General features: G+C 64.9%; 3 protein-coding genes and 1 non-coding gene across 13 annotated transcripts; 3 read left to right on the plus strand and 1 right to left on the minus strand.

Moving 5' to 3' along the window:
* The first annotated feature begins 22 nt into the window (after positions 1 to 22).
* On the plus strand, positions 23 to 1,680 carry SDHAF2 (succinate dehydrogenase complex assembly factor 2). 2 transcript variants are annotated; one of them, NM_001277890.2, is made up of 4 exons: positions 23 to 100; positions 979 to 1,202; positions 1,290 to 1,399; positions 1,489 to 1,680. In NM_001277890.2, the coding sequence occupies exons 2-4, from the start codon at positions 1,033 to 1,035 to the stop codon at positions 1,617 to 1,619; spliced, it is 411 nt and encodes a 136-aa protein (NP_001264819.2). In that variant the 5' UTR covers positions 23 to 100; positions 979 to 1,032; the 3' UTR covers positions 1,620 to 1,680. The 2 variants fall into 2 exon arrangements, with proteins under 2 accessions (NP_001264819.2, NP_001264818.2); NM_001277889.2 differs by having other exon boundaries at positions 23 to 53.
* A 243-nt stretch (positions 1,681 to 1,923) lies between these two features.
* LRRC10B (leucine rich repeat containing 10B) lies at positions 1,924 to 4,262 on the plus strand. Its single transcript, XM_004941269.5, has one exon. It carries the CDS (start codon positions 2,035 to 2,037, stop codon positions 2,842 to 2,844), a length of 810 nt encoding a protein of 269 aa, XP_004941326.4. The 5' UTR covers positions 1,924 to 2,034; the 3' UTR covers positions 2,845 to 4,262.
* MIR12277 (microRNA mir-12277) lies at positions 3,532 to 3,598 on the plus strand. The gene has a single exon (NR_162045.1). It is a non-coding gene; the product is annotated as a microRNA mir-12277 (primary transcript).
* Positions 4,263 to 5,270: 1,008 nt separating the features above from the next.
* SYT7 (synaptotagmin VII) lies at positions 5,271 to 21,796 on the minus strand. 9 transcript variants are annotated; one of them, XM_015286105.4, is made up of 13 exons: positions 21,494 to 21,796; positions 16,074 to 16,177; positions 15,666 to 15,745; positions 14,803 to 14,934; positions 14,087 to 14,302; positions 11,803 to 12,159; positions 10,835 to 10,960; positions 9,106 to 9,241; positions 8,495 to 8,765; positions 8,243 to 8,412; positions 7,523 to 7,637; positions 7,219 to 7,418; positions 5,271 to 6,973 (listed from the first exon to the last, which is right to left on the minus strand). In XM_015286105.4, exons 1-13 carry the CDS (start codon positions 21,522 to 21,524, stop codon positions 6,869 to 6,871), a joined length of 2,043 nt encoding a protein of 680 aa, XP_015141591.3. In that variant the 5' UTR covers positions 21,525 to 21,796; the 3' UTR covers positions 5,271 to 6,868. The 9 variants fall into 9 exon arrangements, with proteins under 9 accessions (XP_015141591.3, XP_025006954.2, XP_025006956.2 ...); XM_025151186.3 differs by lacking the exon at positions 21,494 to 21,796 and adding an exon at positions 16,265 to 16,414; XM_025151188.3 differs by lacking the exon at positions 14,087 to 14,302.
* Positions 21,797 to 23,775: the final 1,979 nt, after the last annotated feature.

Here is a 23,775-nt window from a genome sequence, read left to right on the forward strand (position 1 = left end):
CAGAGCGCCCCCCGGTGGTTCTGGGGTTGGGAGGAATCATGGCGACGAGCCGGGTGAGAACGGGCTGCGGGCTGACGGAGGCAATAGGGAGGGTTGGGAGGTATTGTGGGGGGGCGAATTGAGGATACTGGGGCTTGGGGACTGGGAGGGAGTGGGGAAAGTGGGAGCGGGCTTCTGCTTTGGCTTTGGGGCTGTGTGTGAGGACTGGGGCCTGAAGGGGGGGAATTGGGGCCTAGAGAGGAACGCGGGAGGGGGATTGGGGCCTAGAGGGGAAATGGGCAGGAGTAGGGCCTGAGGGGGAGCATAGGGGACTTGCTGTCTGGGGGGAAGTGGGATCCGTATGTGAGATGGAGGAGATTGGGAACGGGGGAGGAAGGGGGGGCTGGAGACGGTGGAATTGTGGTTTCTGAGGACCAAAGGGGAATGAGAGGTCTGGGGGGTCCTATGAGGGGAAGGGGCATTGGGACCTGGAGAGAAAATGGGGACAGAGTAGGGCTTGGAGGGCATTGCTGCCTTGGGGAGAATACAAAGGGATTGGTGCTTGGAGGGGAATGGAGTCTGTAAGTGGGTGGGGGGCACTGGGAACAGCAGGGCCTGTGGATTGAGGGGGTTTGGAGGCAGTGGGGTTGCATGTGGCATCAGAGCGGGTTGGGATTTCTGGGGGCTGGAAGGGGATGAGGGGCCTGGGGGGGTCCAATCAGGAGCGTGGAGTGGGACAGCAAGGCCTTGTGGGGCAGCACAGTCTGGGGGTGGAATGCGGAGGTGAGTGTGGGCCTAAAGGGGGCATGAGGGGATGGAGCCATGTGCAGGGTGGGAGGGATTGGAGCCTGGAGGGGCAGTGTGTGGGGTCGGGGGCTTAGCAGGGCCTGGGATGTGGCTTGAGTTGGGGAATGGGGGGGCTGTGCGTGGAATGGGGGTGACTGGGGGTGGTGGGGCTCTGCTAAGGCTCTCCTCATCCCGTTCCCATCTCCTGGGCAGCTGTGCTCGCTGCCCCGCTGCACCCTGTGCCGCCCAGTGCTGGCACGGCTGTGCATGCCACGGGGCTACAGCGGGGCCTCACTGGGCGACTCAGGGAAGGACATGCTGGAGATCCCTCTGCCTCCCTGGAAGGAGCGCCCCAATGAGCCACTGCCCACCAAGAGAGCACGTCTGCTGTACGAGAGCAGGAAGAGGGGCATGCTTGAGAACTGCATCTTGCTCAGGTGGGGGCTCGGCAGGGCAAAGGCAGGAAGGAGCTTTGTCTCAGGCCGGAGGTTGTGTCCTGCTTACCCCTGTGTGTTCTCCTGCAGCCTTTTTGCCAAGGAGAACCTGAGCCGTATGGATGAGCGGCAGCTGAACCTCTACGACCGGCTCATCAACGAGCCCAGCAACGACTGGGACATCTACTACTGGGCCACAGGTACGTGTGCACTGCAGCGGGCCGTGGGACGTGTGGGCCACTTGGGGCAGTGCCGAGCTGCTCTCCTACCCTCTGCCTCTTACTTGCAGAAGCCAAGCCCACGCCGGCTGTGTTTGACAACGAGGTGATGGCCATGCTGAAGGAGCTTGCTAAGAACAAGAAGAAGGAGCAGAGGCTACGGCAGCCAGACCTGGAGTACCTCTTTGAGTCCACAAGCTGACACCTCCTCCCTCAGACTCTCAGGGCATGACCAATAAAGCTGCCAGCTCCTGCTACAAGTGCCTGCTGCCTCCAGGTACTCATTCACCACGGGTCACCCCACAGCTTGCCATTCCCCCGTCCGTTTGTCTGTCCCCGTGCCAAGCTGCAGTCCCTGCCCCGCTGCTCACGGCGGTGGGACCGGGCTTCACCTCGGTTAGTGGGGACCTCATGGATTTCTATGCCATGTTGTGGGGGCCGAGGACAGTGGGCTCCCTGAAACACGGGGGGAGGGGGGGGGGGGGGGGCTGGGAGTGGTGGTTCAGGGGGCGTGGCCTCAGTGCAGGGGGCGTGGCCTGTGCCTTGGGGGCGTGTGCCCCCCCCTCCCCCGGCCCTGTGCTGCGTTGCTCCGGCGACGGCGTCCTCATTTGGAGGCGATGGGCAGCGGCGGTTCGACGTGTCTGATATCAGCCGAGGGCCCCGCAGGCGTGGAGCAGCGCCTGGAGGCGCGGCGTGGGCGGCTGCCCCCGGCGCTGTGGGCTCAGCGTGGGCTTCGCAAGCTGTACCTGAGCGGCGCCGGGCTGCGCGACGTGCCGGCAGAGCTGGCGTCCCTGCGGCACCTCCGCACGCTGGCGCTGGACGGCAACGAGCTGATGGAGGTGCCCGAGGCCCTGTGCCAGCTGCCCTGCCTGGCGTACCTCTACCTGGGCCGCAACGGGCTGCAGGGGCTGCCGCCTGCCTTCGGCCACCTGCAGAGCCTGCGCTGCCTCTGGCTGGAGGGCAACTTCATGGGTCGCTTCCCCACCGCCCTGCTGGGCCTGCCGGGCTTGCGCAGCCTGCAGCTGGGAGACAACCGCCTGGCCCGCCTGCCCTCCTCCCTGCCCCGCATGGCCGGCCTGCAGGGCCTGTGGCTCTACGGCAACCGTTTCCAGCACTTCCCCCCGGTGCTGCTGCGCATGGCCCAGCTCCGCGTCCTTGACCTCGATCGCAACCGCATCGCCCGCTTCCCCGACCTGCGGGGCCTGGCCGGCCTCTGCCTGCTCTCCTACGACCACAACCCCGTGCCTCAGCCTCCCCGCGTGGCCGACACGGTGCGCCTGGTGGGCAGCGGGGCCGTGGAGTACATGGAGGAGCGGGAGGAGAGGCTGCGGGAGCAACAGCGTCTCGAGGAGGAGGAGGAGGAGGAGGAAGGCGCTGGGAGGATGCCCCGGGATGATGGATCCCCGCTGCTGGAGGACGCGCCGTGAGGGGTTTGTGGAGCAAACCCACTGGGGTGCCTTGGAGCGTCCCAAATAGGCACGGGGCTCTGTTTTTGGGTGGAGGAAGCATCGCTCCACTCTGACCGTGCGACAGCTCTGCCCCGAGGACGGGCAGCACAGCTCTGGGTGCTTCCTACAGCACTGCCTCCGTGCTGTGCCCCTCTGCTCCTGCCTCCCCGGCTGAGGGTGCTGGCACGTGGACCCCGCTGCCCATTGAGTTTTGGGATGGACACACAGAGTTCTTGCCCGTGCTGAGCTCCCATTCTCCAGATCAGGGAAGAAGACAATGGAAGACCTCACCTTCAGCCTTCTCCGTGCAGGGGAGCTCCGTGCCATGCCTTAGAAGAAGCACTGAGGCTGCAGGCTCGCGGTCCACAGCCGTGTTTGGCAATAAGAAGCACAGATGTGGTGTGAGAAAGGCAGTGGGATCAGTTGTCAGGGCAGGGGGGGGTATTGGGGAAGGGCTGTGAGTGGCCTTATTCTGCCTTGTATGGCTGGATACGATCCCATCCCCACGCTCTTGGGCTCACCGCCTGCACATCCAGTGCTAATGGCAGGGGGTTGGGGTTGGAGGCCGGCAGCCAGCCCGCGTGCCTGCCACATCCTTTTTCCTTTCCAGCCTTTTACCCTCTGCGTTCTGATTCCCCACCCCTCTGAGCTTTGGGATCTGTGCTGGGACGGGGCTGGGATCCAGGACCTGCTGCGGGCATTGGAAGTGTTTTGGGTGCCAGCCCCGTTGCGGTGCATCATCCATACGTCTGTCTCTATATATATCCCTCTCCGCCCGCTCACAGATCCCCATACATGTTTTGCAGCTGGGAACGTGCTGCTATTTCCATCTGCTCCTGCTGACTGCAGGCGCTGGGGATCGCTGCGCTGATGCCACATGAACCCAGGCTCTGCCATACCCCTGCTGCTATCAAGGGCTCTACGCTGCCAAAGCCTTGTGGCTCAGCAGGGTGCAGCCCTAAGCCAGTGGCACCAGGGGACTGCTTTGTCCCCTGTTTTGGCACCCGAGGGGAGCCATGTTCCGGAGGTTGCATAGCTCTCCGCCAGCCCTGCATCTGGAATTTCTTTTATTTATTCAAGAGCAGCATCCGCACAATTATCTGTCACAGCAACTTGAGCCTTGACCGTGCTGCCAGCACCCCAGGCTGCCGTGTTCCCCCTGCGCTGGGGACAGGCACGGTGCTGGGTGCGGTGGCTTTGTGCCCTGTGTGTTCAGAGCCTCCTGGGGGAAACAAGCCCAAATCTCACCCCCAAACCCATCCCAAGCCGCAGCCACAACCCATCCCCAAACCTGTCTTTAAATCTATTTCCTAAACCCATTCCCAAAACCCCATCCCCAAACCCATCTTTAAATCTATTCCCTAAATCCATCTTCAAAACCCCATTCCCAAACCCCATCATCTTTAAATCTATCCCCATACCCCCAACTCTGTCCCCCAACCCATCCCCAATCCATTCCCAAACCCCATTCACAAAACCCTATCCCCAAACCCCATCTCCCATCCCCAACCCTGTCCCCAATCCATCCCCAACCCATCCCCCAAACTCCATGCCCTATTCCCAAAACCCCATCCCCAAACCCCAACTCCCATCCGCAATCCACATCCCCAACCCATGCCCATTTCATTCCCAAGACCATACCCAAACCCATACCCAAACCCCATCCCCAACCCATTCCCAATCCATCCCCAAAACCCCATTCCCAATCCATCCCCCAAACCCCATTCCCAAAACCCCATCCCCAACCCCATTCCCCAATCCCAGCCCCAAAACCCCATCCCCCAAACCCCATTCCCAAAACCCCATCCCCAACCCCATTCCCCAATCCCAGCCCCAAAACCCCATCCCCCAATCCATCCCCAAGACCGTCCCCAACCCCCATCCTCAACCCATGCCCATTTCATTCCCAAAACCCCATCCCCAAGACCATCCCCAAACCCATCCCCAAACCCCATCCCCAACCCATCCCCAACCCATCCCCAATCCATCCCCAAACTCCATCCTCCAAACCCCATTCCCAAAACCCCATCCCCAAGCCCCATTCCCAAAACCCCATTCCCCAATCCCATTCCCCAATCCCATCCCCCAATCCATCCCCAAACCACATCCCCAAGACCATCCCCAACCCATTCCTAAAACCCCATCCCCAAACCCATCCCCAACCCCCGTTCCCAAAACCCCATCCCCCTCCCCCAACCCATCCCCGAGACCATCCCCCAACCCTCTCCAAGCCCATCCCCATCCCACCCCAACGGGGAATGTTCATCGCTGTGGGGTGATGACCAATTCTGTGGCTGACGCTCCGTGCTGTGGGGTTTGCTGTGCGTTTGAGGGCGCGCACAACACGCGCAGGTGACGCTGCGAGCTCCCCGTGCCCCCCACCCCATTAGGATAAGCTACGCGGGCAGATTCACACAGTCCTTTATTACCGAGAGTGGGAGCTGCCTCCAGAAAACGAGGGTCCCCGCTCCCTAAAAATAGGATTCTGCAAAGAGGCCTCCACCAGGCTGCCCCCCTCCCCCCCGATTCCCCCCCCCCCCGGTTCTTCTTCTCTATTTTTTTGTTGTTTTTTTGTTTTTTTTTGTTTTTTTTTTGTTTTTTTTTCTCTGTATTTTACACACCAGTTGGATGTTACCGTCACATGAAGAAGAGAGAGAGACCTGAACAAGATCACGGCTAAGAGCTCTAGAGTTAAAAATGAACACACAGCCCCGAGGTGATGGGGGTGGGGGTGGGGGGGATGGGGACGTGGGCACCCTGCCCCACTCCCTGCTTTGGGGACCCCTCACCCCTCAGCTCTGTGCGGCCCCTTCCCCCGGCGCGTGGCTCTCCTCCGTTATGTTAAAAAAAGAGAGGATGTGGTAAAAATACAAATGTCCCTAAAAGCATCATCGTTAGTGTTAGTATCGTTATTATTATTAATTATTAATTATTATTAATTATTATTACTGTCGTAGCAGAATTATGACTTCACTCCAGATTGTCCGTAATGGTCTCGTGGGGGCTCTCCGGTGGGCTCGCTGGCGGTGGGACGGGGACGGTTACCGACTGTGGCCACCCGGAAGGGCAGCGCCCCCGTGATGGCTGCTCCCTGGGTTTGGGGTCCCCCACGCGATGAATGAAGCCCAGCAGCTGGGACACAGCCATTGGTGCCCGACGGGAACGTCCCAACCATGAGGACGTCCCCACCCCGGGGATGTCCCATCCGTGGGGACACGTGCCAGGTGGCAGCAGGAAGACTGGGGTGCAGAGTCCCCGTGGCATCCCCAGGCGGGCAGGGGTGGCCCGTGTCCTGCCGAAGGGCTTCGTGATGCACCCAAGGGGGGCACCTGCAGGCCGTCCTATCCCCGACACCCAGCAGAGCAGGGAGCCCTTGGGGGGATGCCAAGCGGTGTCACCTGCGCCCCCGTGGCACCCACGCCATCGGTACCTGGCACTGGGGATGTCCATCGTGGTGACAGCGGGGAGGTGCTGGGGATCTTAGGACCAGCCCCCAGAGCCACCAATGGGGACGGTGGCACTGCTCCATCCTCACGCAGAGCCCACGAGGAAGGTGGTGCGTGTCACCCCAGGAGGGGACACCCCGCCAGGTGCTCCTACCGGGGGGGACGACGTGGTGGCACGGTGCGAGGGGGCAGGGGATGAGCCAGGAGGGAGGTAAAGCAGCGAACCCCACCGGAGGCAGTGATGAATGCTCCCGCTTTGGCAAACGAACCGTGGCATGGCTTCCAATCCCTCGGGTGTCCCCGGGGTGGGGACGGGGCAGGGCATGGGGACATCATCCCAGTAGGGTGACGCCGGCGGCTAGGAGAGGTTGTGTCGAGTGGGAAGGGAGGGGAGCTTGGCTTGGACCCTCCCCCTTACGCCAGCAGCCTCCCACAACGTGGGGTGACGCTGGGGTGGGGGCTCTGGGGACTGTGGCTGGAAGCACTCGCACAAGTCCTGCCTTGCAGTGGGGACACGAGACGGGGATGTCCCCAGCGCCGTCCCCAGCGCCGGAGGCTCAGGCTTTCAGCTGGTGCCACTGTGCCACCGCCTGCCGGGGCCGCGCGATCATGTCCTTCCAGTGCTTCACCTCGCCAGGGCCGCTCTTCCAGGACAGGTAGATCTGCAGGGGACAGAAGTCGTCAACGCACCGCGGTGGTCCATCCATCCACCCACCCATCCGTCCAACCCCTTGGGGACGACAGTGGCCCTTCGCTTCCCCCGTGAGCCCCCCGTCGACTCAACGCGGTGCGCCTCTGGGGCAACAGCGGTCGCGCTCATTTGTCATCTTTAGCTTCTAACAAATTAAACCTCGGCTGTCTTCATTTTGCCCCCACGTGGCGTGGAGGGCACACGGCCGCGACTCACCTTGCCGATGACATCGTTGCGGCTCAGCCTGTCCTTGTCCATGACGGTGATGACAATGGTGGTCTCGCGCAGTCGCTCCGTGGGGATGTCAAAGGAGAAGGACTCGTTGAAGACAGGGTTCAAGCACCTCTTCATCACCACCGTCTTCTTCTTCTCCACCCGCTTGTCCTTGTACATCAACCACACCTTCACGTAGGGGTCTGGGGGCACAGCGTGGTGCTCAGCTCCAGCCAGGCAGGCAGCACCAACCCGGTCCCCTTCCCTCCAAGGTGAGCGCTGGGGGTGATGCCCAATGTGCTCATACCTGATGTGCCCCCGATGTCCATGGCTTTGAGATTCCGTGCCTTGATGATGTTCACCACGATGGAGTTGGCGGAGGGGTTGTAGCACAGGGACAGCAGCAGCTCCCCTCGGCTGCCCTGTGGGGCACACAGAGGCTGTCAGGGCCTCCCCAGCCCTAAGAGGGGCTCTCTCCCCAGCCCTGCTGGGCACCCGAAGCCCTCAGGGTCCCACCAGCTGGCCAGGGTGGTGGAATGGGGGCACCGAGAGCTGCTCCAGGACTGGGCTTTGGCGCTGGGCAGAAGGAAAAGCGGCCACCACCAGGGGAATGTTCTGGAGTCACCACCAGTGGGTCATTTGTCGGGGCCATTGCCAGGGGGATGTTCGGGGCCATCCCCAGTGGGACATTTCTGCGGTCATCCCCACTGGGACCCTCTTGGGGCCATCCCCAGTAGGGTGCTTCAGCCACAACCCCAGCGGGACCTTTTTGGGGTCATTCCTAGCGGGACATTGCTGGGGTCAGCCCCGGATGGGCCAACCTCAGTGGGACATTTCAGGGCCAACCCCAGTGTGTCCCTTTTTGGGGCCAGCCCCAAGTGGGGCATTTTCCTGCAGAAGGAGAAGAAAGCTTTCATTTTAGGTCCGCCTGAAATATCTCATTTTGGCCCCAAACGAGGACTTAACCCTACTGGGACGCCAGAAGGACAGGCACAGCCCCCCAGGGATCCCTCCCCGTGGGCCTTACGCTGCCGTCGCTGCAGGGCTTCAGGTCCTTCCAGAAGGTCTGCATCTGGGTGAGGTCCACCTTGTTGAGGGGGATGGACACCTCCCCAATGGGGTCATTACGGCTGAAGCGGTCGTAGTCCAGGACCTGAAGGTACAGCACCCGCTGCACCACCTTCTCGTAGGGGAACCCTGCGCCGGAGACGGAGGCCATGAGGTGACAGCCAACGGGGGTTGGTGGCCCCTCTCCATCCCATTCCCTCCCAGCCCATACCTTCAAAGAGGAAAGTCTCGTTCCAGTGCGGGTTGAGGTTCTTCCGCTTCACCTTGGTCTCCAGCTTGTGCTTCTTGTCAGGTAGCAGGTAGATCTTGACAAAGGGGTCACTGGTGCCGCTGAAGTCCTTGGCTGGCAGCTCCTGTGCCTTCATGATCTTGACGGTCAGGGTGGACTCCTGGAAGTTGTAGCCCACGCTGAACTGGATGCGGCCCAGGTTCTCCCGGCTGGAGCCGTCATGGCCTTCGTCATCCTCGGAGCCTGGCGAAAGCTGTGAGGAAGGGACAAGGAGCGGTGAGCGCAGCCGCTGTTCCCATCCCAGCTGCTCCGGCCGCGCCGCACAGAGCTCCAAGTGCTGGCTCCTCCGGCTCAGTGGCTGTCAGCAGGCATCAGCCCATCTCCCATCTCCCATCTCCCATCATCTCCCACCCGTGGGCATCTCCTCGGCTGACCCCTGGCTCCGCTCCGGCGGAACGGGAGCACCAATTAGCCAAATCCCTCCTGACAGCACAGCCGTCGTGTCCCCGCGAGGGGGGGCGCAGCCAGCAAGCTGCGACCAGAGGAGGGGCAGCCAACCCCACGGCAGAGCTCCTTCCCACCCCAGGACCCACCATAAGCATCTCACTGGTCAGGGAGTTCACCAGGTCGGAGACAGAGGAGTGCGGCTCCGTCTTGCGATCGGACTCATCCTGCTGTGTCTGCCCGGGCACAGGTGCTGTGTTCACCGCCTTGCCACCGGCTGGCAACCTGCAGAGAGAGAAGGAGTGCCCTAGAGCGGGGCCGGAGGGGAGCAGGAGGTGCCCGCAGCACGGGGTGTGCCAGATCCAGGCTGCAAGACGCCGGCAGCCTGCAGCAGCCCGCTGCCCCGGATGCCCGCTGCCTGGTGCCAGCACGTGTGTCTCTCACACGTGGCGTGCCACCAGCGTGGTATGGCACAGCCACTGGTCCCCTTAGCGCGGCCGAGCCCAGTCGCTTTGCGCCACGGTGCCTGGCTGATAAATGTCCCCTTTGCTGTCACCATTGACCCGGGGTCCTTCAGCCCCATCTGTCCCTGCCTGGATCCCAGGAGCTGGGCGTGGAGTTGGGAATGGACAGAGCGGCAATGGGCACACGCCGGGACCACGCTGCCACGATGCATGATGGGGACATGGGCACAGAGTGGCAGGGAAAGATCCAAGGAAGGAGGGCATGCGCGCCCCAGCCGTGGGGATAGCACACGGTACGGGGACACACTGACAGACGGAGCACGGCGGTGCCAACCCTGGGGCGAAGAAGGCACGGGCATGCAGACACCCATCGGCACGGCAAGCACACGCAGCACTGATGGAGATGTCGGAGACCTGGGGTGGGGAGGGGGGGATGGAGGCGGCGCAGGGGCAGCCCCCTCGCACGGGCAGACGGGGAGGACAGAGAGAGCTGGGGAGGCAAAGTCAGGTTAAGAACAGAGCGAAGGTGGAGGGCTGGTGCCTGGAGCTGCCTGGTGGTGCGCGCCGAGCCAGCAAGAGAAAGGGAGGAAGAGCGAGAGAGGGGGAGGAGGAGCGTCTTCTGCAGCGGGCCTGGTGGGAGGGAAGGGAGAGAGGAGCGGGACGCAACGGAGAGGTCGGCCGCTGGCGCGGGAGATGTGCTGTGCTGCTCCTCCAGGATGGGCTGCAAGGAAAGGAAGAAGCCGAGAGATGGGGACAGATGGACGGAGACGTCACGGAGGCGCAGAGCTGTCCCTGCTGCGGGGCCACGGGATGGAGGAAGGAGATGGAAGTGTTGGTCATGCGACGGCGGCACTGGGGAACTTGCTAAAACATGGAGCGAAACCAAGGCGAGCGGGGTAAAAATAGCTGGTGGGAGAGAATGGGGCCGCTGCCTTCACGTGGCGATCGTGCCGGGAGGCACAGCCGCCCTCCTCTAAGGTGGCGCTGCCACCGACGTGAGGACTCCCGGTGCCGCTTGGGAGCTTGAGGTGGCCCCAAAAGGAGCCCCGGAGTGAAGGCACAGCCTCCACAGAGCCGTCCCTGCGTACACACCGCGGTGCGGCGCGGCATTTTGGGGATCCCCTCGGCCCGGCAGCGCGTCCTCTCCTGGCACGGTGCCCTGAGCCCCTCCCAGCATGCGGCCAGCCGTGATGGGGATGGGGATGGACGGAGGGAAGGAGGGAAGGATGGGGAGGAAGGGGTCAGGGTGTGCTCGGCATCGCCGCTCCGGCGGGGAGAGCTGCAGCCGCCGCCGTGCCCGCTGCCTGGCCGCTCCAACCTGGGCGCTCCGCGAGGCCGGCCGGCCGCCTCCTCCTCCTCCTCCTCCACCCTGCGTCTCGTCCTCCTGCAGGACTGCCCTCTTCCTTCCTCCTACCTCTTGTCCCCCTGAGCGTTCGGCTGGTTCGGCTGCGTCCCAGCGGGTTGCAGGTCGGGGATATTGGCAAAGTCATCTTGCTCTGAGAGTCCCAAAACCAGGGATAACACCACCATCCGGCCTTCCCTGCCCGGCGGGGAGGGAGCGAGGCGGGGGGAGAGAAAGAGAGAGGAGAACACAGCATCAGGATGGGGACCACAGGTGGGGATGGACCAGGAGCGCGGCCCCTGCGGAGGAAATGGCATCTGGGGTGGGTGAGGGCCGTGGGGTGACAGCATCCTGGGGCCACGACGGCACCGCGGTGCCGAGTAAAGAGAGCAAAAAGCAAAAGCGGCATTAATGGCTCGGCAGAATGGTCGTAGCTCGCTTGGTGCGTCCCAGCTCTGGGTGGGGGTCCCACGCAAACTGGGGCTGGAACCCATGGAAACAGAGAGCAACACGGCCCCGGGGACGGCTGATGAGCCTCAGCTGTAAATCAGGAGGCTGGCCAACGGAGCTGGAGGGAGAGGGCAGAGCCTGCGGGACATAGCGGAGCACGGAGGGGGTCCCCACTGGCAGTGAGCTGGGGATGGACGGCGGGATGCCTGCAGCTGAGGGGACCCCGGGGCATCGGGGGAGGTGACTCCAGGGAGGATGCAGAGGATGGGATATACCGAGCAGTGACGGCATCCCGTGGCAGAATACGGGGACAGCGCGCAGCAAGATACGGGGAGAGCACACGGTGAGGTACAGGGACGGCATGGAGCAGCCCGCAGCCTGAGCGGGCACCGAAACTGGGGCCATGCAGCTGGGCACCCCGCGCAGGGGCACCGTCAGCGCAGCATCCCCGCATCCCACGCAGCCGACGGGACCCACGGGCACCGAGCCAGGGTGGGCGGTTGGGAGCCCTCCCTGAGCCCGCGCCGCAGGCTTTACCCAAGGAACTGGAGGAACCGCCGGGGAGAGGAGAAGCCCGCGAGCGAACTTACAGGAAGGACTTCATGTCCAAGCCACGGTTGCGGATTTGCCCCACCACGTGGTCCCAGCTGCCGGGGTTGGAGCGGCTCGTGCGCTGCTTGGAGCCGGCAGCGATGCCCTGGCGCGCTTGGCCACCGCGGGAGCCCCGGGGGTTGCCGGCGCCGCCGGAGGAGCTGCTGTGGGCCTGGAGGTGGCCCAGGCTCTGGCTGGTGGTCGGCTGGCTGTGGTTGCTGCGCTGGTGCTGGCTGAGGGGCTGCTGCAGGCTTTGCTGGCGCATGAGCGTGCGGGGCCTCTGGCATTTGGGGTCGCCTGCTGAGGTGGGGATATACTCAAGGGTAGTGGCTGTGGACAGGGTGGAGTCCTCGAAACTTAGGGAGAGGAAGGGCAGAGGAGAGGAGAGAAAGGAGAAGAAGGTGAAGGGGCAAAATTGGAGGAAGGAAAAGAAGAGAGTTAGCGAGAAGATGCCCCAGTGCAGGGAGCGCTCCGGCAGGGGCCAGAGGCTACAGCCAGCGGTTTCTCTGCCTCCCGGCCGTGGCACGGCCTCTCTGCGCTCCCGCGGTGCCATCTCACCGCCGCCGCCTGCCCGGTGTGATCGCAGCGCCCGCCCGACCTCGTCTGCCAGCTGCGTAATGAGGCTGCTGCTGTGGGAAGGCGGGTCCCTTGGTGCCACACGGCGCCCGCTCACGTGCCGCAGCCAGCCCGCCCCGTCCCCGTTACCCCATCCCTCCCAGCACAGGACGCGTGGCACCACCGTCCCCGGAGCACCGCAGCGTGCCGGGATGGCACGGTGCACCACACGTCCTCGAGGGTGAAGCCGGGCACGAGCAGAGCACAACAGGCACGCAGCAGCAGGGAGAGCAGATGGATCCCGTTGGGTTGGCACGGACGGGGATGCGCATTGCTGCTGGGCACCCTTGAGATGCCCATGAATCTCATGGATGGGGAACAAAGTGCGGCGCCGGGTGCTGCCCACATGCAGAGCAGCGGGCGCGTGGCACGGTGCCGCGGCGCTGAATAAGGGCATGCAGCCCAGCCAGCCTGGCTAAAGCCTTGAGGGGGTCCTTGGTGCGGGGGGAGCCTCCTTCACAGGCAGCCTCCCTCCCCAGCACCGCAGCTCCTACGTTGCCCAGGGGCCGGCAGGGCAAAGCTGTGCCGTTGTGCATCGCAGCAGCGGGGAGGCAGAGCTGCGGGGAGAGTAAATTTTATATATATATATACATACATACATATATATATATATAGCAATAATAATAAAAAAAAGAGAGAGATGAAGAAAGAGCGAGAGGTGGGAAAAGGAGAGAGAAGAGGGAGGGGAGTGGAGAGCTGGGACAGATCTGGCCCTGAGGCCCCCCGGGGCCCAAAGGCATGTGGGGCGCTGCGCCTCCTCCGCGCCTGCCGCCGACCTCCTTTCAGTTTCCTATCAAATCTGAAATTAGTTCCATTTACAACCTCTCCATCACGGGAAACTAAATCTGGCTCTGCTCGGCCCCAAGCCAGCTGGAGGCTCGGGATCTGCCGGCACCGCGCCACGTGGGAGGCGCACGGGGACAGGGCACTGCAGCCCCCAAAGCTGTCCCCACCGGGTCCTGGGGGACGCTGAGGGGCTCGAAGCGGTGGCGCCGGGAGGGCACCGAGTGGCCGAGGGATGGTGCCACCAGAGGGCACTGAGTGGCTGTAAGATGGTGACGGTAAGGACGGCACTGAGCGGCCATGGGATGGTGGCCACCGGGAGGGCACGGAGCGTGGTGACGCCAAGTGCTACCCGCGTCGCTCCTGCCCAGGATGCCTTGCCCAAGAGGAACCCACAGCAACACCCCGACACAAGTAGGCTGTGCGCAAAGATGCCGAAAAATCCCAAAGGCTTTGAGGGCGGCGATGCCATCCCCTTAACTCTGTCCATCCCCCCCGGCAGAGCTCGGCAGCATCCGGCACGGCCGCGCTGCCCTGGGCCCAGCCCCAGCGTCCCCACGTCCTTTGCCGGCGCGTTTTGGGGACCTGAACTCGGCGCCTGGTGTCGCAGGGGCTGCTGCAGCCCCGGTTGGAGGAGGTGGGGAATACGGAGACCTCGAGCCCGCATCCAGCCACCTGCTGCCACCACTTTTTCCCCTATAGCTCAGCTCGTGCCCCGATGCACCCTGGCACGGGTCGCACCGCGGGTGGCACACGGACGGCGGAGCAGCGCGGCCCCGTGGTGTCCCAGCGCCGCGGGGATGTGGGCGAGCGGCTCCCGGCCCCCTCTGGGAGGGGGAGGAGGAGCGGGGCGTCCATCCGGGAGGGCCGTGCGTGCTCACTCACTTGGACAGGCTGAGCTTCCCTGCGGCCAAGTGGCTCTGCACCGTGTGCCAGCGGCCCCTCGCTGCCTTCCCTGCGCCGGGCTCGCTGTGCGCAGAGATGCTGCTCCTCATGCCGTCCTCGGCGCACTGCTGCTTGTCCCCGGGGCGGCCGTCGCGGTCCCCGGCCAAGCCTGCGGTGGCCGACGCCGTCAGCTTAGCCCCTGATAACAGAGAGCCACTGGGCCGGGCCGGCAGACGGACCCCCCCAGGACAGACATGGAAAGGGGCCGGATAGACAGACGGACGTGTCAGGGAGCCGTGGTGTGAGGAGGGACAAGGAGGAGGGCACAGAGCCGGAGGTGGACAGACAGACAAGGGACGGACAGACAGAGAGAGAGAGAGAGAGACATCAGCACAGCCAAAAAAAAAAAAAAAAAAAAAAAAAGAAGTCAAAATAAACGGGGCGGGGGGAGGAAGGGGGGGGCTGGAAGGCGTGCGGGGCAGAATGGCATCAATCCATAAGGGAAGAAAACAAACCAGAAAAAACAACGGGGAAAGGAGCCCTGCCCCAAACGTGCAACACCACCCCGCGCTGCCGGGGGGCCCCGGGGTTGCTCGTCTCCATGGGGCTGCCCATGGGACCGGGGGGGGGGGGGGGTTGGAGGAGGAGGAGGAGGAGGAGGAGGAAGGCGCGTGGGTGCTGCCCATGTAGTCATAGCCCGGTAAGGAGAGACTCACTTGAGGGAAAGGCGCGGGTCACCGTACGGGGCGTAAGGTGAAATGTTTAGAATAAACTCCTTGGGAGGGTACGAGCTCCATTTCTGCTGCACTGTGTTGTCATTGTTATTCCAAAAGTCTCTGTCTAGATCGCTACAGCAGACCGTGGGGAGGGAGAAAGAAGAGGGAAATACAAGAGAGAAAGCTGAATTCCTGCCAGGGGGAGCGCAGCCCCCCGCCCCGGCTGGGCCCTGTGGAGAGAAACAGACAAGACGGATGGACGGACGGATGGCTGCGGAGAGATGGGAGCAGGCTGAGGGGAGAGAAGGGTGCAGAGGGTTAGAGAAATGAGGTGCAGGGCTGCTTCCCAGCGTCCTGGCAGCCGGATCCGGAGAGGGACACAACGGTGAGTAGAGGGGGTCCCGCTGCCAGGACCGTCCCCGCCGTGCGCTCCCTTTTGGCACATCGTGTGTGGACACGTAGGGACCCCATCCTGTGCCCCGCTATGATGAAGCGGGGGCGAAGCGTGCTCCATCCCCATGGTGCCACAGGATGTGTGAGTGTCCCCCGCGTGCGCCCCAGCTCCGGTGCCGCAGCGGCACCCCGCTCTGCTACTGGGGGCCATGGTGACGCCTCCACCTCAAGCAAAGGGACGGCAGCTCTCCACGGGGCACCGCAAGGCCGGGGATGCTCTGGCGTGATTGCAGACCACGCACCGCTCGGCATCCCCAGCCTAAAACTCACTGGGACAGCCACCTCTGTCCCCATGGAGTGTCCTCCCATGGATGCCCCGATCCTGGTGTCCCCGCACGTCCACAGATGACGGCAGGCAGGGCACTGCGGCAGTGCCATCCCGGCCCCTTTCCCCCTGCCTTGGCACCTACTTGATGGTTTTCTTCTCGCTGCGGCCTCGGCTGGAATCTGGCGTGCCCACAGTCTCCAGGGATGTCTTGTACCGTTTTCCCTGCGGGGACAGCAGAGGGGTCAGAGCCAGGTGCTGCCCCCAGGACGGAGGAGGTAATTTTAGGCTTAATCGACCCTGGGTTAATTGATTTGCCATTCCCAGCGTGAGGGACGTGGTGGCACATGCAGAGGAACTGGGGCTCGGAATCAGGGCAGTGCTGTGCTGTGATTTCCAACGGATGCTGAGCAGGCAGGAGCGCAGTCAGAGAGCCAGGAGGCTACAGTGGGACACGGGCACGGGGACGGGCTAGCTGTCCTGCTGTGGAGCGTGGCCACCCTGCTGCCCCCGGGCGTGCTCACCGCCTGCACCCTGCCCCACAGACACTTACCAGTCTGCGCTGGCACCACTGGCAGATGCCGCACAGGACGATGGTGACGCTAAGGCTGACGGTGATGATGGCTGAGACGAGGACGACATCGCGGGAGGGGCCCCCTGGGGAGGAGCAGAGCAGAGCTGAGCCTGGGGGACCTGAGGGCGGACGGACAGCCCTCCTGGGGGCCCGCGGCCACCCCACAGCACCTGCAGCGTGGGCACAAATGGGGAGAGGATGACCGGGGACACGTGGCAGGGCCGCCACCCTGCCCCATTGCACTGCGGGGGTCCGGTGGGACCGCATCCCCGGGCACGACCCCACCACGGTGCCATCCGTGCCCAGACATCCCCACCGCCGACGGGGACAGAGAGGTCGGAGCGAGCCCACCCTGAGCCGTGCTGCAGTATAAATATTAAACAATAATGGTTAATAATTAATTCACCCGCAGCCCTTGTTATTGTAATGAAATTCGCCGGCGGCTCCGGCGCTCGCATGAGTCACGGCGGCCGGACCCCACGCCCTGCTCCCACGCCCGATGCCTGCAGGGGGACAACAAGCGACAAAGCGCCGGCAGCCCCCATCCTCGGGGGGCGAGGCGGGGGGCACGGTAGCAGTAAAAGGGTTGGATGAGCGCCCCTGGAGCCGGGCGCCCAGGTGACGGCGCCAGCAGGGCTGGGTGGCACTGTGGGGTGGGGACCTGGGACACACACGTGCTACAGAACCGGGCCGGGAGGGAGGGGGGGGGGGGGATCCGGCTCTTGGTCACGAGGCCCCGTGTATAGAACCCGCTTAGCAACTGTTGCCTAGGAGGGAATTTGGGACCAGCCCTTAATTTCTAACATTTAGAAAGAGCCGCGGAGGAGCGCGGCGCTCAGCACGGCGCTGGAGGCAATGGGGCTGAGCCCCGCCGGCAGCTGCCCCGTCTGGGGGACACGGCGACACATGGGACGCCGTCCTGGCACCGCACCCCCGTGCTCTCAGTGCTGAGAATCCACCGTGCTTCTGCCCTTCTGGTGTCCACTGCATCCCCGAGGGAAGGGCGGGCGGGAAGGTGCCAGCCAGGCTGCGGAATGCAGCTCCAAGGATGCGAGCGCACGGACGCAGGGACCGTGCCCTGTGCCAGCGGCTGCCTCTCCTCGCGGGGTCAAGTTCATCTCCAGTATAATCCCATAAAGGGGAATTGAAGGGGGGAAAGACAGCGCGCTGCAGGCACGACGCTGAGGATTATCCCTCTTAGAGAGAAGGAGAAAGCGGAGGATGCTGTCACCAAGGGGACTTTGGCTCCTGCCCCGGTGACATCGCAGGGTCACACGCCCCCGGCACCGCCGGGCTGTGCTGCGGCTGCACTCACAATGAGTTGTTTTCCAGTCAATTAGCATCGCTTAATTAAGCAGAGAAGCCGAGCGCAGAGCTCCCGCCTTGTCCCCAGCTGCAGGTGCTGCCCGGGGCGCAGAGAGGCGGCACGGGGGGGGGTGGGGGGGGGGGAGAGACGCGGCCCTTGGCTGGGAAAGGTGGGCACCCCTATGGCCGCATCACGCTCACAGCGGTTCATTTTCGGGCACGGAGCCCGAAAACGGCCGATTCCCCGAATGTTCTGCGGGGAGCATCAAAGCACGGAGCCTCCCCCCCCCCCCGCCGCCCCCCCCCTCCCGAAGCTCCCAAAATAACCCCCGCCTGCTGCGCTCCCGGGAAGCGCGATCGCAGCCGCTCCCCGCAGCCGGCGTGCACGGCTCCGCGCCGAGGCTCCGCCGCGTGCCAAGCGCCGGCAGCGGAAGGGGAAGCGGGCGAGGGTGCCAAGAGTGCCCGCAGCCACCGAGGGACGCGATGGCGAGCCCAGGGGTGGAAACGGGGCCGCCCGGTCCCGGTGGGTGCGGGCTCAGAGCATCGCTGTGCACAACGGGAGCACCGCCCCGCGCCGTGCCGCGCAACGGGGCAGGAGCGGAGCGGCCGCGGTGCCACGGCGGGGCTTCCCAGCTGCCGCTTGCCTGGTGCCACGCTGTTCGTTCCTCCCCTGCTCATCCTCCTACTCATTTGCTAGATATTTCCCAAAGCTCTTATTTTTAGGTTGCAGCTGAGAAGCTGTGAATTTGCAGCTTTGCGCTCCTGTGCAGGACGCTGGGGGAGCCGGGGTGGAAGAAGGAAGAAGCCCCCAGGAACGGAGCGCAGAGGGGGCGCGGCCACCCGCCCAGCCCGGTGCTGCTGGTGGCCGCCCCAGCGAGCTGCTGGCCGCGCTTCCAGCGCCCGTCTGCACCGAGAGCTGCCGCTCACCGCGCTTGGAGCGCCCAGGGCGAGAGGGATGGGAACGGGCGTCTGCTTTCCATCTGTGCATTTGTCTGTCTATCCGCGCGGCCCCCTCTCCAACACACCCATCCATCTCTCCAGCCACCCGTCCATCCCTCATACACAGCTGTCTCTCCATCCAGCCATCTGGCCGGCCCCCGGAGCTGTCAATCTGTCCATCCCTGCCTCCCTCCACCCCGAGCCGCCCGCCCCAGGGACCCCCGACACCTCCCCAGTCCCCCTCCGCCGGCACCCGCTGGGAATGCCAACGCTTCAGGTGCAAAAGGTGGCAGCAGCGCCCGTGGGCACCTTTCCAAAACACCAGCACTGCGCCCTCCTGGTGCCACAAACCCTCCTGCAGCACGGCGCGGTGTGGGGCGGTGGGGACCCCCGTGTCCTCGTGCCCGCGTTGGCTGGGCGCATCCGCACGCAGAGGGCGGCACATGGATGCTCTCTTCCCCCCGTGCTCTCCTGCAGTCAGGTTATTTTCGGCGCAGGATTTCCGGAGACGTGCGTGGTTTCTCTGCTTTGTGTTCCCCCCTTCTGATGAGCACCTGAGCCCCCCAGAACTTTGCGTACCCACAGACGCTCGGCCATCACACCAAGAGCTGCCTCCCTTGTCAGCATCCCAGCTCCCGACACCCTTGTGACATCCTGCGCCCCCCAGCACGGATAGCTCTGGCTCAGCCCCAGCTGTCTCCCCAGAACACGGCCCCACGTGCACAGCCTCCTCCTTCTCCTCACCCCCATCTCCACGGAGGGACCCTGAGCTGCGCCCTCGGCGATGCGCTCAGACCCCAGCACAGCGGGAACGGTCACCTATGGGGCAGCAGGGCGGCTCCCCGCCTCCCTCTCCATCTTCATGCATCCCACCATAGGGGTACCCTGGCTTGGGCAGAGAGAACCGTGCCACATGCTGTGCACTCCCTCAATGCCTCGGCTCCGTCTCCAGCAGCGCCATCGGCCGCTTCCCTTTCAAACCTCATTAACTCCCCCCAAGGTGACCCACTCCCTCCTGCAGCAGGGCCAGGAGTGGAGCTGCCCAGGGATGATGCCCAGGGACGGGGGACCCTGCACGCTCGCAGGGCACCCCGAGCTCACAGCCGGGTGCACGGCACTGCACGATGGCACCACGGCACCACGGGGCTCAGGACAAAGCTGCCGTGCCCCCAGCACACCGTGCCTCACAGTGCGCCCTCAGCCTTGTCCCCAGGTCCCCGCTGTCCCTGCTCAACACTCAGGCTGGCGCTCTGCCTTTGCACACAGCCACCGCGCGCCAGCCCCGCTGTCTGCTCTTCGAAAGCCCTTCCCCTGCTGAATTCATCTATAATAGATATTGGAGCTGAGCCCCCAGGGGCTGGGGGGTGGCAGCGATATTATCTGCATCTGTCTTCATTCCCCTCTCTCTCCCCGCCCTTCCCCAGCAGGCTGAAAAGCCGCGAGATCAGGCGGAGGAAAGCCGCCTCTGGCTCCGCTCTGCTCCTTGGCACTGGGGGATATACCAGAGCTCCCCTTCCCCATGTCCCTATGTCCCCATCAGCCGGCCCATCCCTGTCCCCGTCCCCACCCCCATCCCTGTCCACATCCCATTTCCCATCCCTGTCCCCATCCCCATTCCCATTCCCATCCCTATCCCTATCTCTATCCTCATCCCTGTCACTGTCTGTGTCCCCATCCCCATCCCAGGCACCCCCACGTGCACCCCACTGCCACGGGGACAGGACAGAGCCGCATGGGGACGTGGGCATAGGCAGGGAATGTGCAGGACACAGCAGGTGCCTGGCTCCTGGCAAGGCACGCCGGGTTATTTATCTGCGCCCGCGGGGACGAGGACGCAGGTGGGGAGCGAGGACGAGGACGCAGGTGGGGAGTGGTGACCACAGCTCCCAGCACCTGTGTGGGGCACAGGGATGGAGCATTTGGGTGCAGCTGCTGCGGGAGAGGGGAAGAGGAGGTCTCACCCACTGTGCACGCAGCTGGTGGCACTGAAGTTACCCCCATCACCCCATGCATCTCCCCCATGACCGCAACAACGGTGCTGGCCGTGCCCGTGGGGGGCGTAGCACTGGGGAGAGAGGGCTGCCGGCACCTGGTCCCTGTGCCGTCCTCCTCCTGGCACCCCAGCCGTCCCCAAGGCCGCCTATATGCAACGGCTCGGCCACGGGTGCCAAACCCAGGGGGGGATCGGAGGCACGGAGCAGCAGAGGGGCAGGCAGGGGAGCGGCGAGCGGAGCAGATGGTGCCCCGGTGTCAGCCACTGCGGCACCCTGATGCTACAGGGCCAGTCTCATAGGGATGCCCCACGTAGAGGGAGAGGCGGGAGTGGGACTGAGGGACAGAAGGGGTGTGTGCTCCGTCCCGGTGCCAACCTTGTGGAGGCACGGCAGTCGCAGGGGGCAGGGAGGACGCGACTCCGGGAGCAAATCGGGGGGCGCGTCGGAGGGGGAACGAATCCGGGTGCAGAGCCTGGGCTGCAGAAGGGGTGGGCGAGGGGCTGCTGGGGACCCGTCCCATCTCCCCGCTGCCATCCCGTTGCCGGGTGACCTTGGGCCACCGGCCGATCCCGCAGGGCATCCCAGCCGGGCAGCGGCACCGAGCGGGCGACAGCGTCCCCTCGAAGGCTGTCGGCGCTGCCGCCCGCCACGGCTGACAATGCGCGGCGGTGCCCCTCGGCGCGGCCGCATCCCGCAGGCCTGCGGCTCACGGTGCTCCGCCACGCGTCCCCGTGACGTCCCCGTGTCCTTCTGCCGGCGGCTGTCGCCGAGCCACGCCGTGCCACCGCCGCTCGGGCACCGCGGTGGCCGCGCGCCCGCCACCTCCTCCCCGCCAGCGCCCCACATTCGTGACGACGGGGCCGAGCGGCGCCCGGGGAGCGTGAGCTCAGCAAAACGGCGGCGTGCAGCCCCCTCCCCAAAGCGCGCAGCCCAGCACGGGCGGGGGGCGAGGAGGGGGCCGCGGGATCCCACCGGGGAGGGGGCTGCGAGGCCGGGGGGGGATGGGGGGCGGGGGGGGGAAGGGGGAGGAAAGGGGGGGATGCTCCGCAGGAGCGTGACTCATTTGAAAGCGGCAGCGGTGACTTTCTCCGCGGAGCAGCGCTCGGTGCGGGAGAAAAGGGGGGACCCGCGGGGCGCGGTGCCGGTGCGGGGCGGCCTCACCTGCGCTCGCAGCCTCCGGGTCGAGGTACATGGCGGCGGGGCTCGGCGGGGCTCATCAGACGGCGGCGGCTGCGGGAGGCGGCGAGGCGCGGGGCGCGGGGGCCGCGGGGGCCGCGGGGGGCGGCGGAGCGGCCGGGGCCGGCATGCGGCGGCGGGGGGGGGCCGGGAGCCTCGCGGTGTTCGGTGCTGCCCGCCCGCTGCCTGCTGCCGGCTGCGCGTGTGCGTGTGTGTGCGGGTGCGTGTGCGGGTGTGTGCCACGGTCGCGCATCCACTTGCTGCTCGCTGCTGGCGGGAGAGGAAACTGCAGCCGGCGGGGAGGGAGGGAGGGAGGGAGAGAGGGAGGAGTGGGGGAGAAGGGCGGGGGGGTGTGGGGTGGGGGGGGGGGGGGGCTCCGGTTCTGGGGACCCACCCGGGGAGCGGCGGGGATACGCGCGGGGTGGGAGCGGACACGCGCGGACGGCGCACGGACGCCTTAATGCGCGGTGACACGCACGGGGTGCCGCACCCCGCCCGCTATCCCGCGGGGACACGCGCCAGGTGCCCGCCCCGCACCGCTCCCAGCCCTCGGGCTCCCGGAGCAGCGCCGCTCCGCACCGCTCCACGCCCGCTTTTCCCGGTGCCGGGGCTCTGCGGGCAGAGCGGCGGCGGAGGGCGGCGGAAAACGCGGAGCGGAGCCGCGGAGCGGGGCTGCTTTTCCCCCCACACCCCCCCCCAACCCCCCTCCCTCTCCCTCCCCTTCCCAGCCCCGCCCTTGGGCAATTTGTGCCCGGCTTTTATTGCCTCGTTAACATTTGCTATAGAGATGCAGGCGAAGAGCAAACAAACGGGAGAGCGGCTGCTGGCGGTGTGCAAACAGCGGGGCCGGCACCTTCCTGCATCCCCAGCCCCGGAGCGGCCGTGGGCCTGGGGCGGCCTCCCCGGTGGAGGCGGATGGGCTGGGGGGCTGCTGGGGGGCTGTTCCCGTGCGCGCACGGGGCGGGCAGTCGGATGGGACCGCATCCCGGCGTCAGATGGGAGCCGCGGGTACGGCCTCGCTGCGAGGGGGCTCGGTGGGAGCCATCCCGAGCCGGGCACGGCCGCCAACCCGCAGCAGTTCGGGAGTTCTTGGGGCTAAAAGCCAGGCAGGATGGCCGTGGGTCTGCCAGCACCGCCTGGGAACGGAGAGCTCGCTCTAAACCAGGGGTCGGTGCTGAGCAGGGGGGAGGTGGCTTTGGAGCCGACGAGGCGCCGTGCGCCCAACTGCTGCCGTGCCGACACGGGGAAGCGTAGCTTTATTTTGATTTCTTTTTTTTTCTTTTTTTTTTTTTTCTCCCTCCCTCCCCGTATGGGAACCTTCTCATTAAACCCTTGGCACAACCCCCTGCTTTCACTCTGCTTTTCTCCGCTCTCTTCCCACGCGCTCTCGCACTGAGCTCTGAAATCCCCGTCCCTGCGCTCAGACGTCCCGGCAGCTCCGTAACCTCCCACACCCACACAGCCGCTGCCGCCGCTGCTTCCATCGGGGCCGGGTGGGTGTGCGGCACTGCTGACTCACAGCGCCGGGAGCGCTCCCCTTCCCATCCGGTCACCGGGGAGCCTGGAGTTTGGCCAAGGGCTTTCCCCAAGGCGGTTGGAGGTGGACCTCGCTTTGTGCCTGGGAGTCCCATCGCTCCCTGCCTCCTCGTGGTGGAGGTTTGTGCCCCAGCTCCATCTTTCTCCTCCTGTGTGGCCCCTGCAGCTCGGCCGCCCCAAAGCTCTGGGCATCCGAAAGCCCTGGGCATCCCAAACCTCTGGGCCATTAGAGCTCTGCCACCTTGAATCCCTGGGCATCCCAAATCTCTGCGTATCCCAAAGCCCCGCACAATCAGAGCTCTACCACCTCGACTGACTGGGCATCCCAAAGCTCTCCCAAACCCCTGGACAACAGGAGCTCTGACGCCCCAAATCCCAGCCCTGACCATCACAAATCTCAGCCCTGGCCACCCCAAATCCCCAGACAAGCAGAGCTTTGCCATTTGATATCTCTGGGCAGTCCAAACCCCTTGGCACCCCCAATCTCTGGACAACCCGAAGCCCTGGGCATCCCAAACCTCTGGGCCATTAGAGCTCTGCCACCTTGAATCCCTGGGCATCCCAAATCTCTGCGTATCCCAAAGCCCTGAACAATCAGAGCTCTACCACCTCGAATCACCGGGCATCCCAAAGCTCCCGTTACCCTAAAGCCCGCGACAATAGGAGCTCTGCCACCATGAATCTCAGCCCTGGCGACCCCAAGTCCCCAGACAAGCAGAGCTCTGCCATTC

This window comes from Gallus gallus, chromosome 5, assembly GCF_016699485.2.
Source record: "Gallus gallus isolate bGalGal1 chromosome 5, bGalGal1.mat.broiler.GRCg7b, whole genome shotgun sequence".
NCBI classification, from domain to species: Eukaryota; Metazoa; Chordata; class Aves; order Galliformes; family Phasianidae; genus Gallus; species Gallus gallus.

Coding starts and splice junctions, on each gene's coding strand:
- LRRC10B (XM_004941269.5), top strand. CDS start 2,035: ATGGGCAGCGGCGGTTCGACGTGTCTGATATCAGCCGAGGGCCCCGCA.
- SDHAF2 (NM_001277889.2), top strand. Junction 1,203..1,289: donor GAGAACTGCATCTTGCTCAG/GTGGGGGCTCGG, acceptor GTTCTCCTGCAG/CCTTTTTGCCAAGGAGAACC. Junction 1,400..1,488: donor CATCTACTACTGGGCCACAG/GTACGTGTGCAC, acceptor TCTTACTTGCAG/AAGCCAAGCCCACGCCGGCT.
- SYT7 (XM_025151192.2), bottom strand. CDS start 14,772: ATGGGCAGCACCCACGCGCCTTCCTCCTCCTCCTCCTCCTCCTCCTCC. Junction 9,242..10,834: donor AACGCTCAGGGGGACAAGAG/GTAGGAGGAAGG, acceptor CTCTCTCTGCAG/GTTGCCAGCCGGTGGCAAGG. Junction 7,419..7,522: donor GGACATCGGGGGCACATCAG/GTATGAGCACAT, acceptor CTGTGCCCCCAG/ACCCCTACGTGAAGGTGTGG.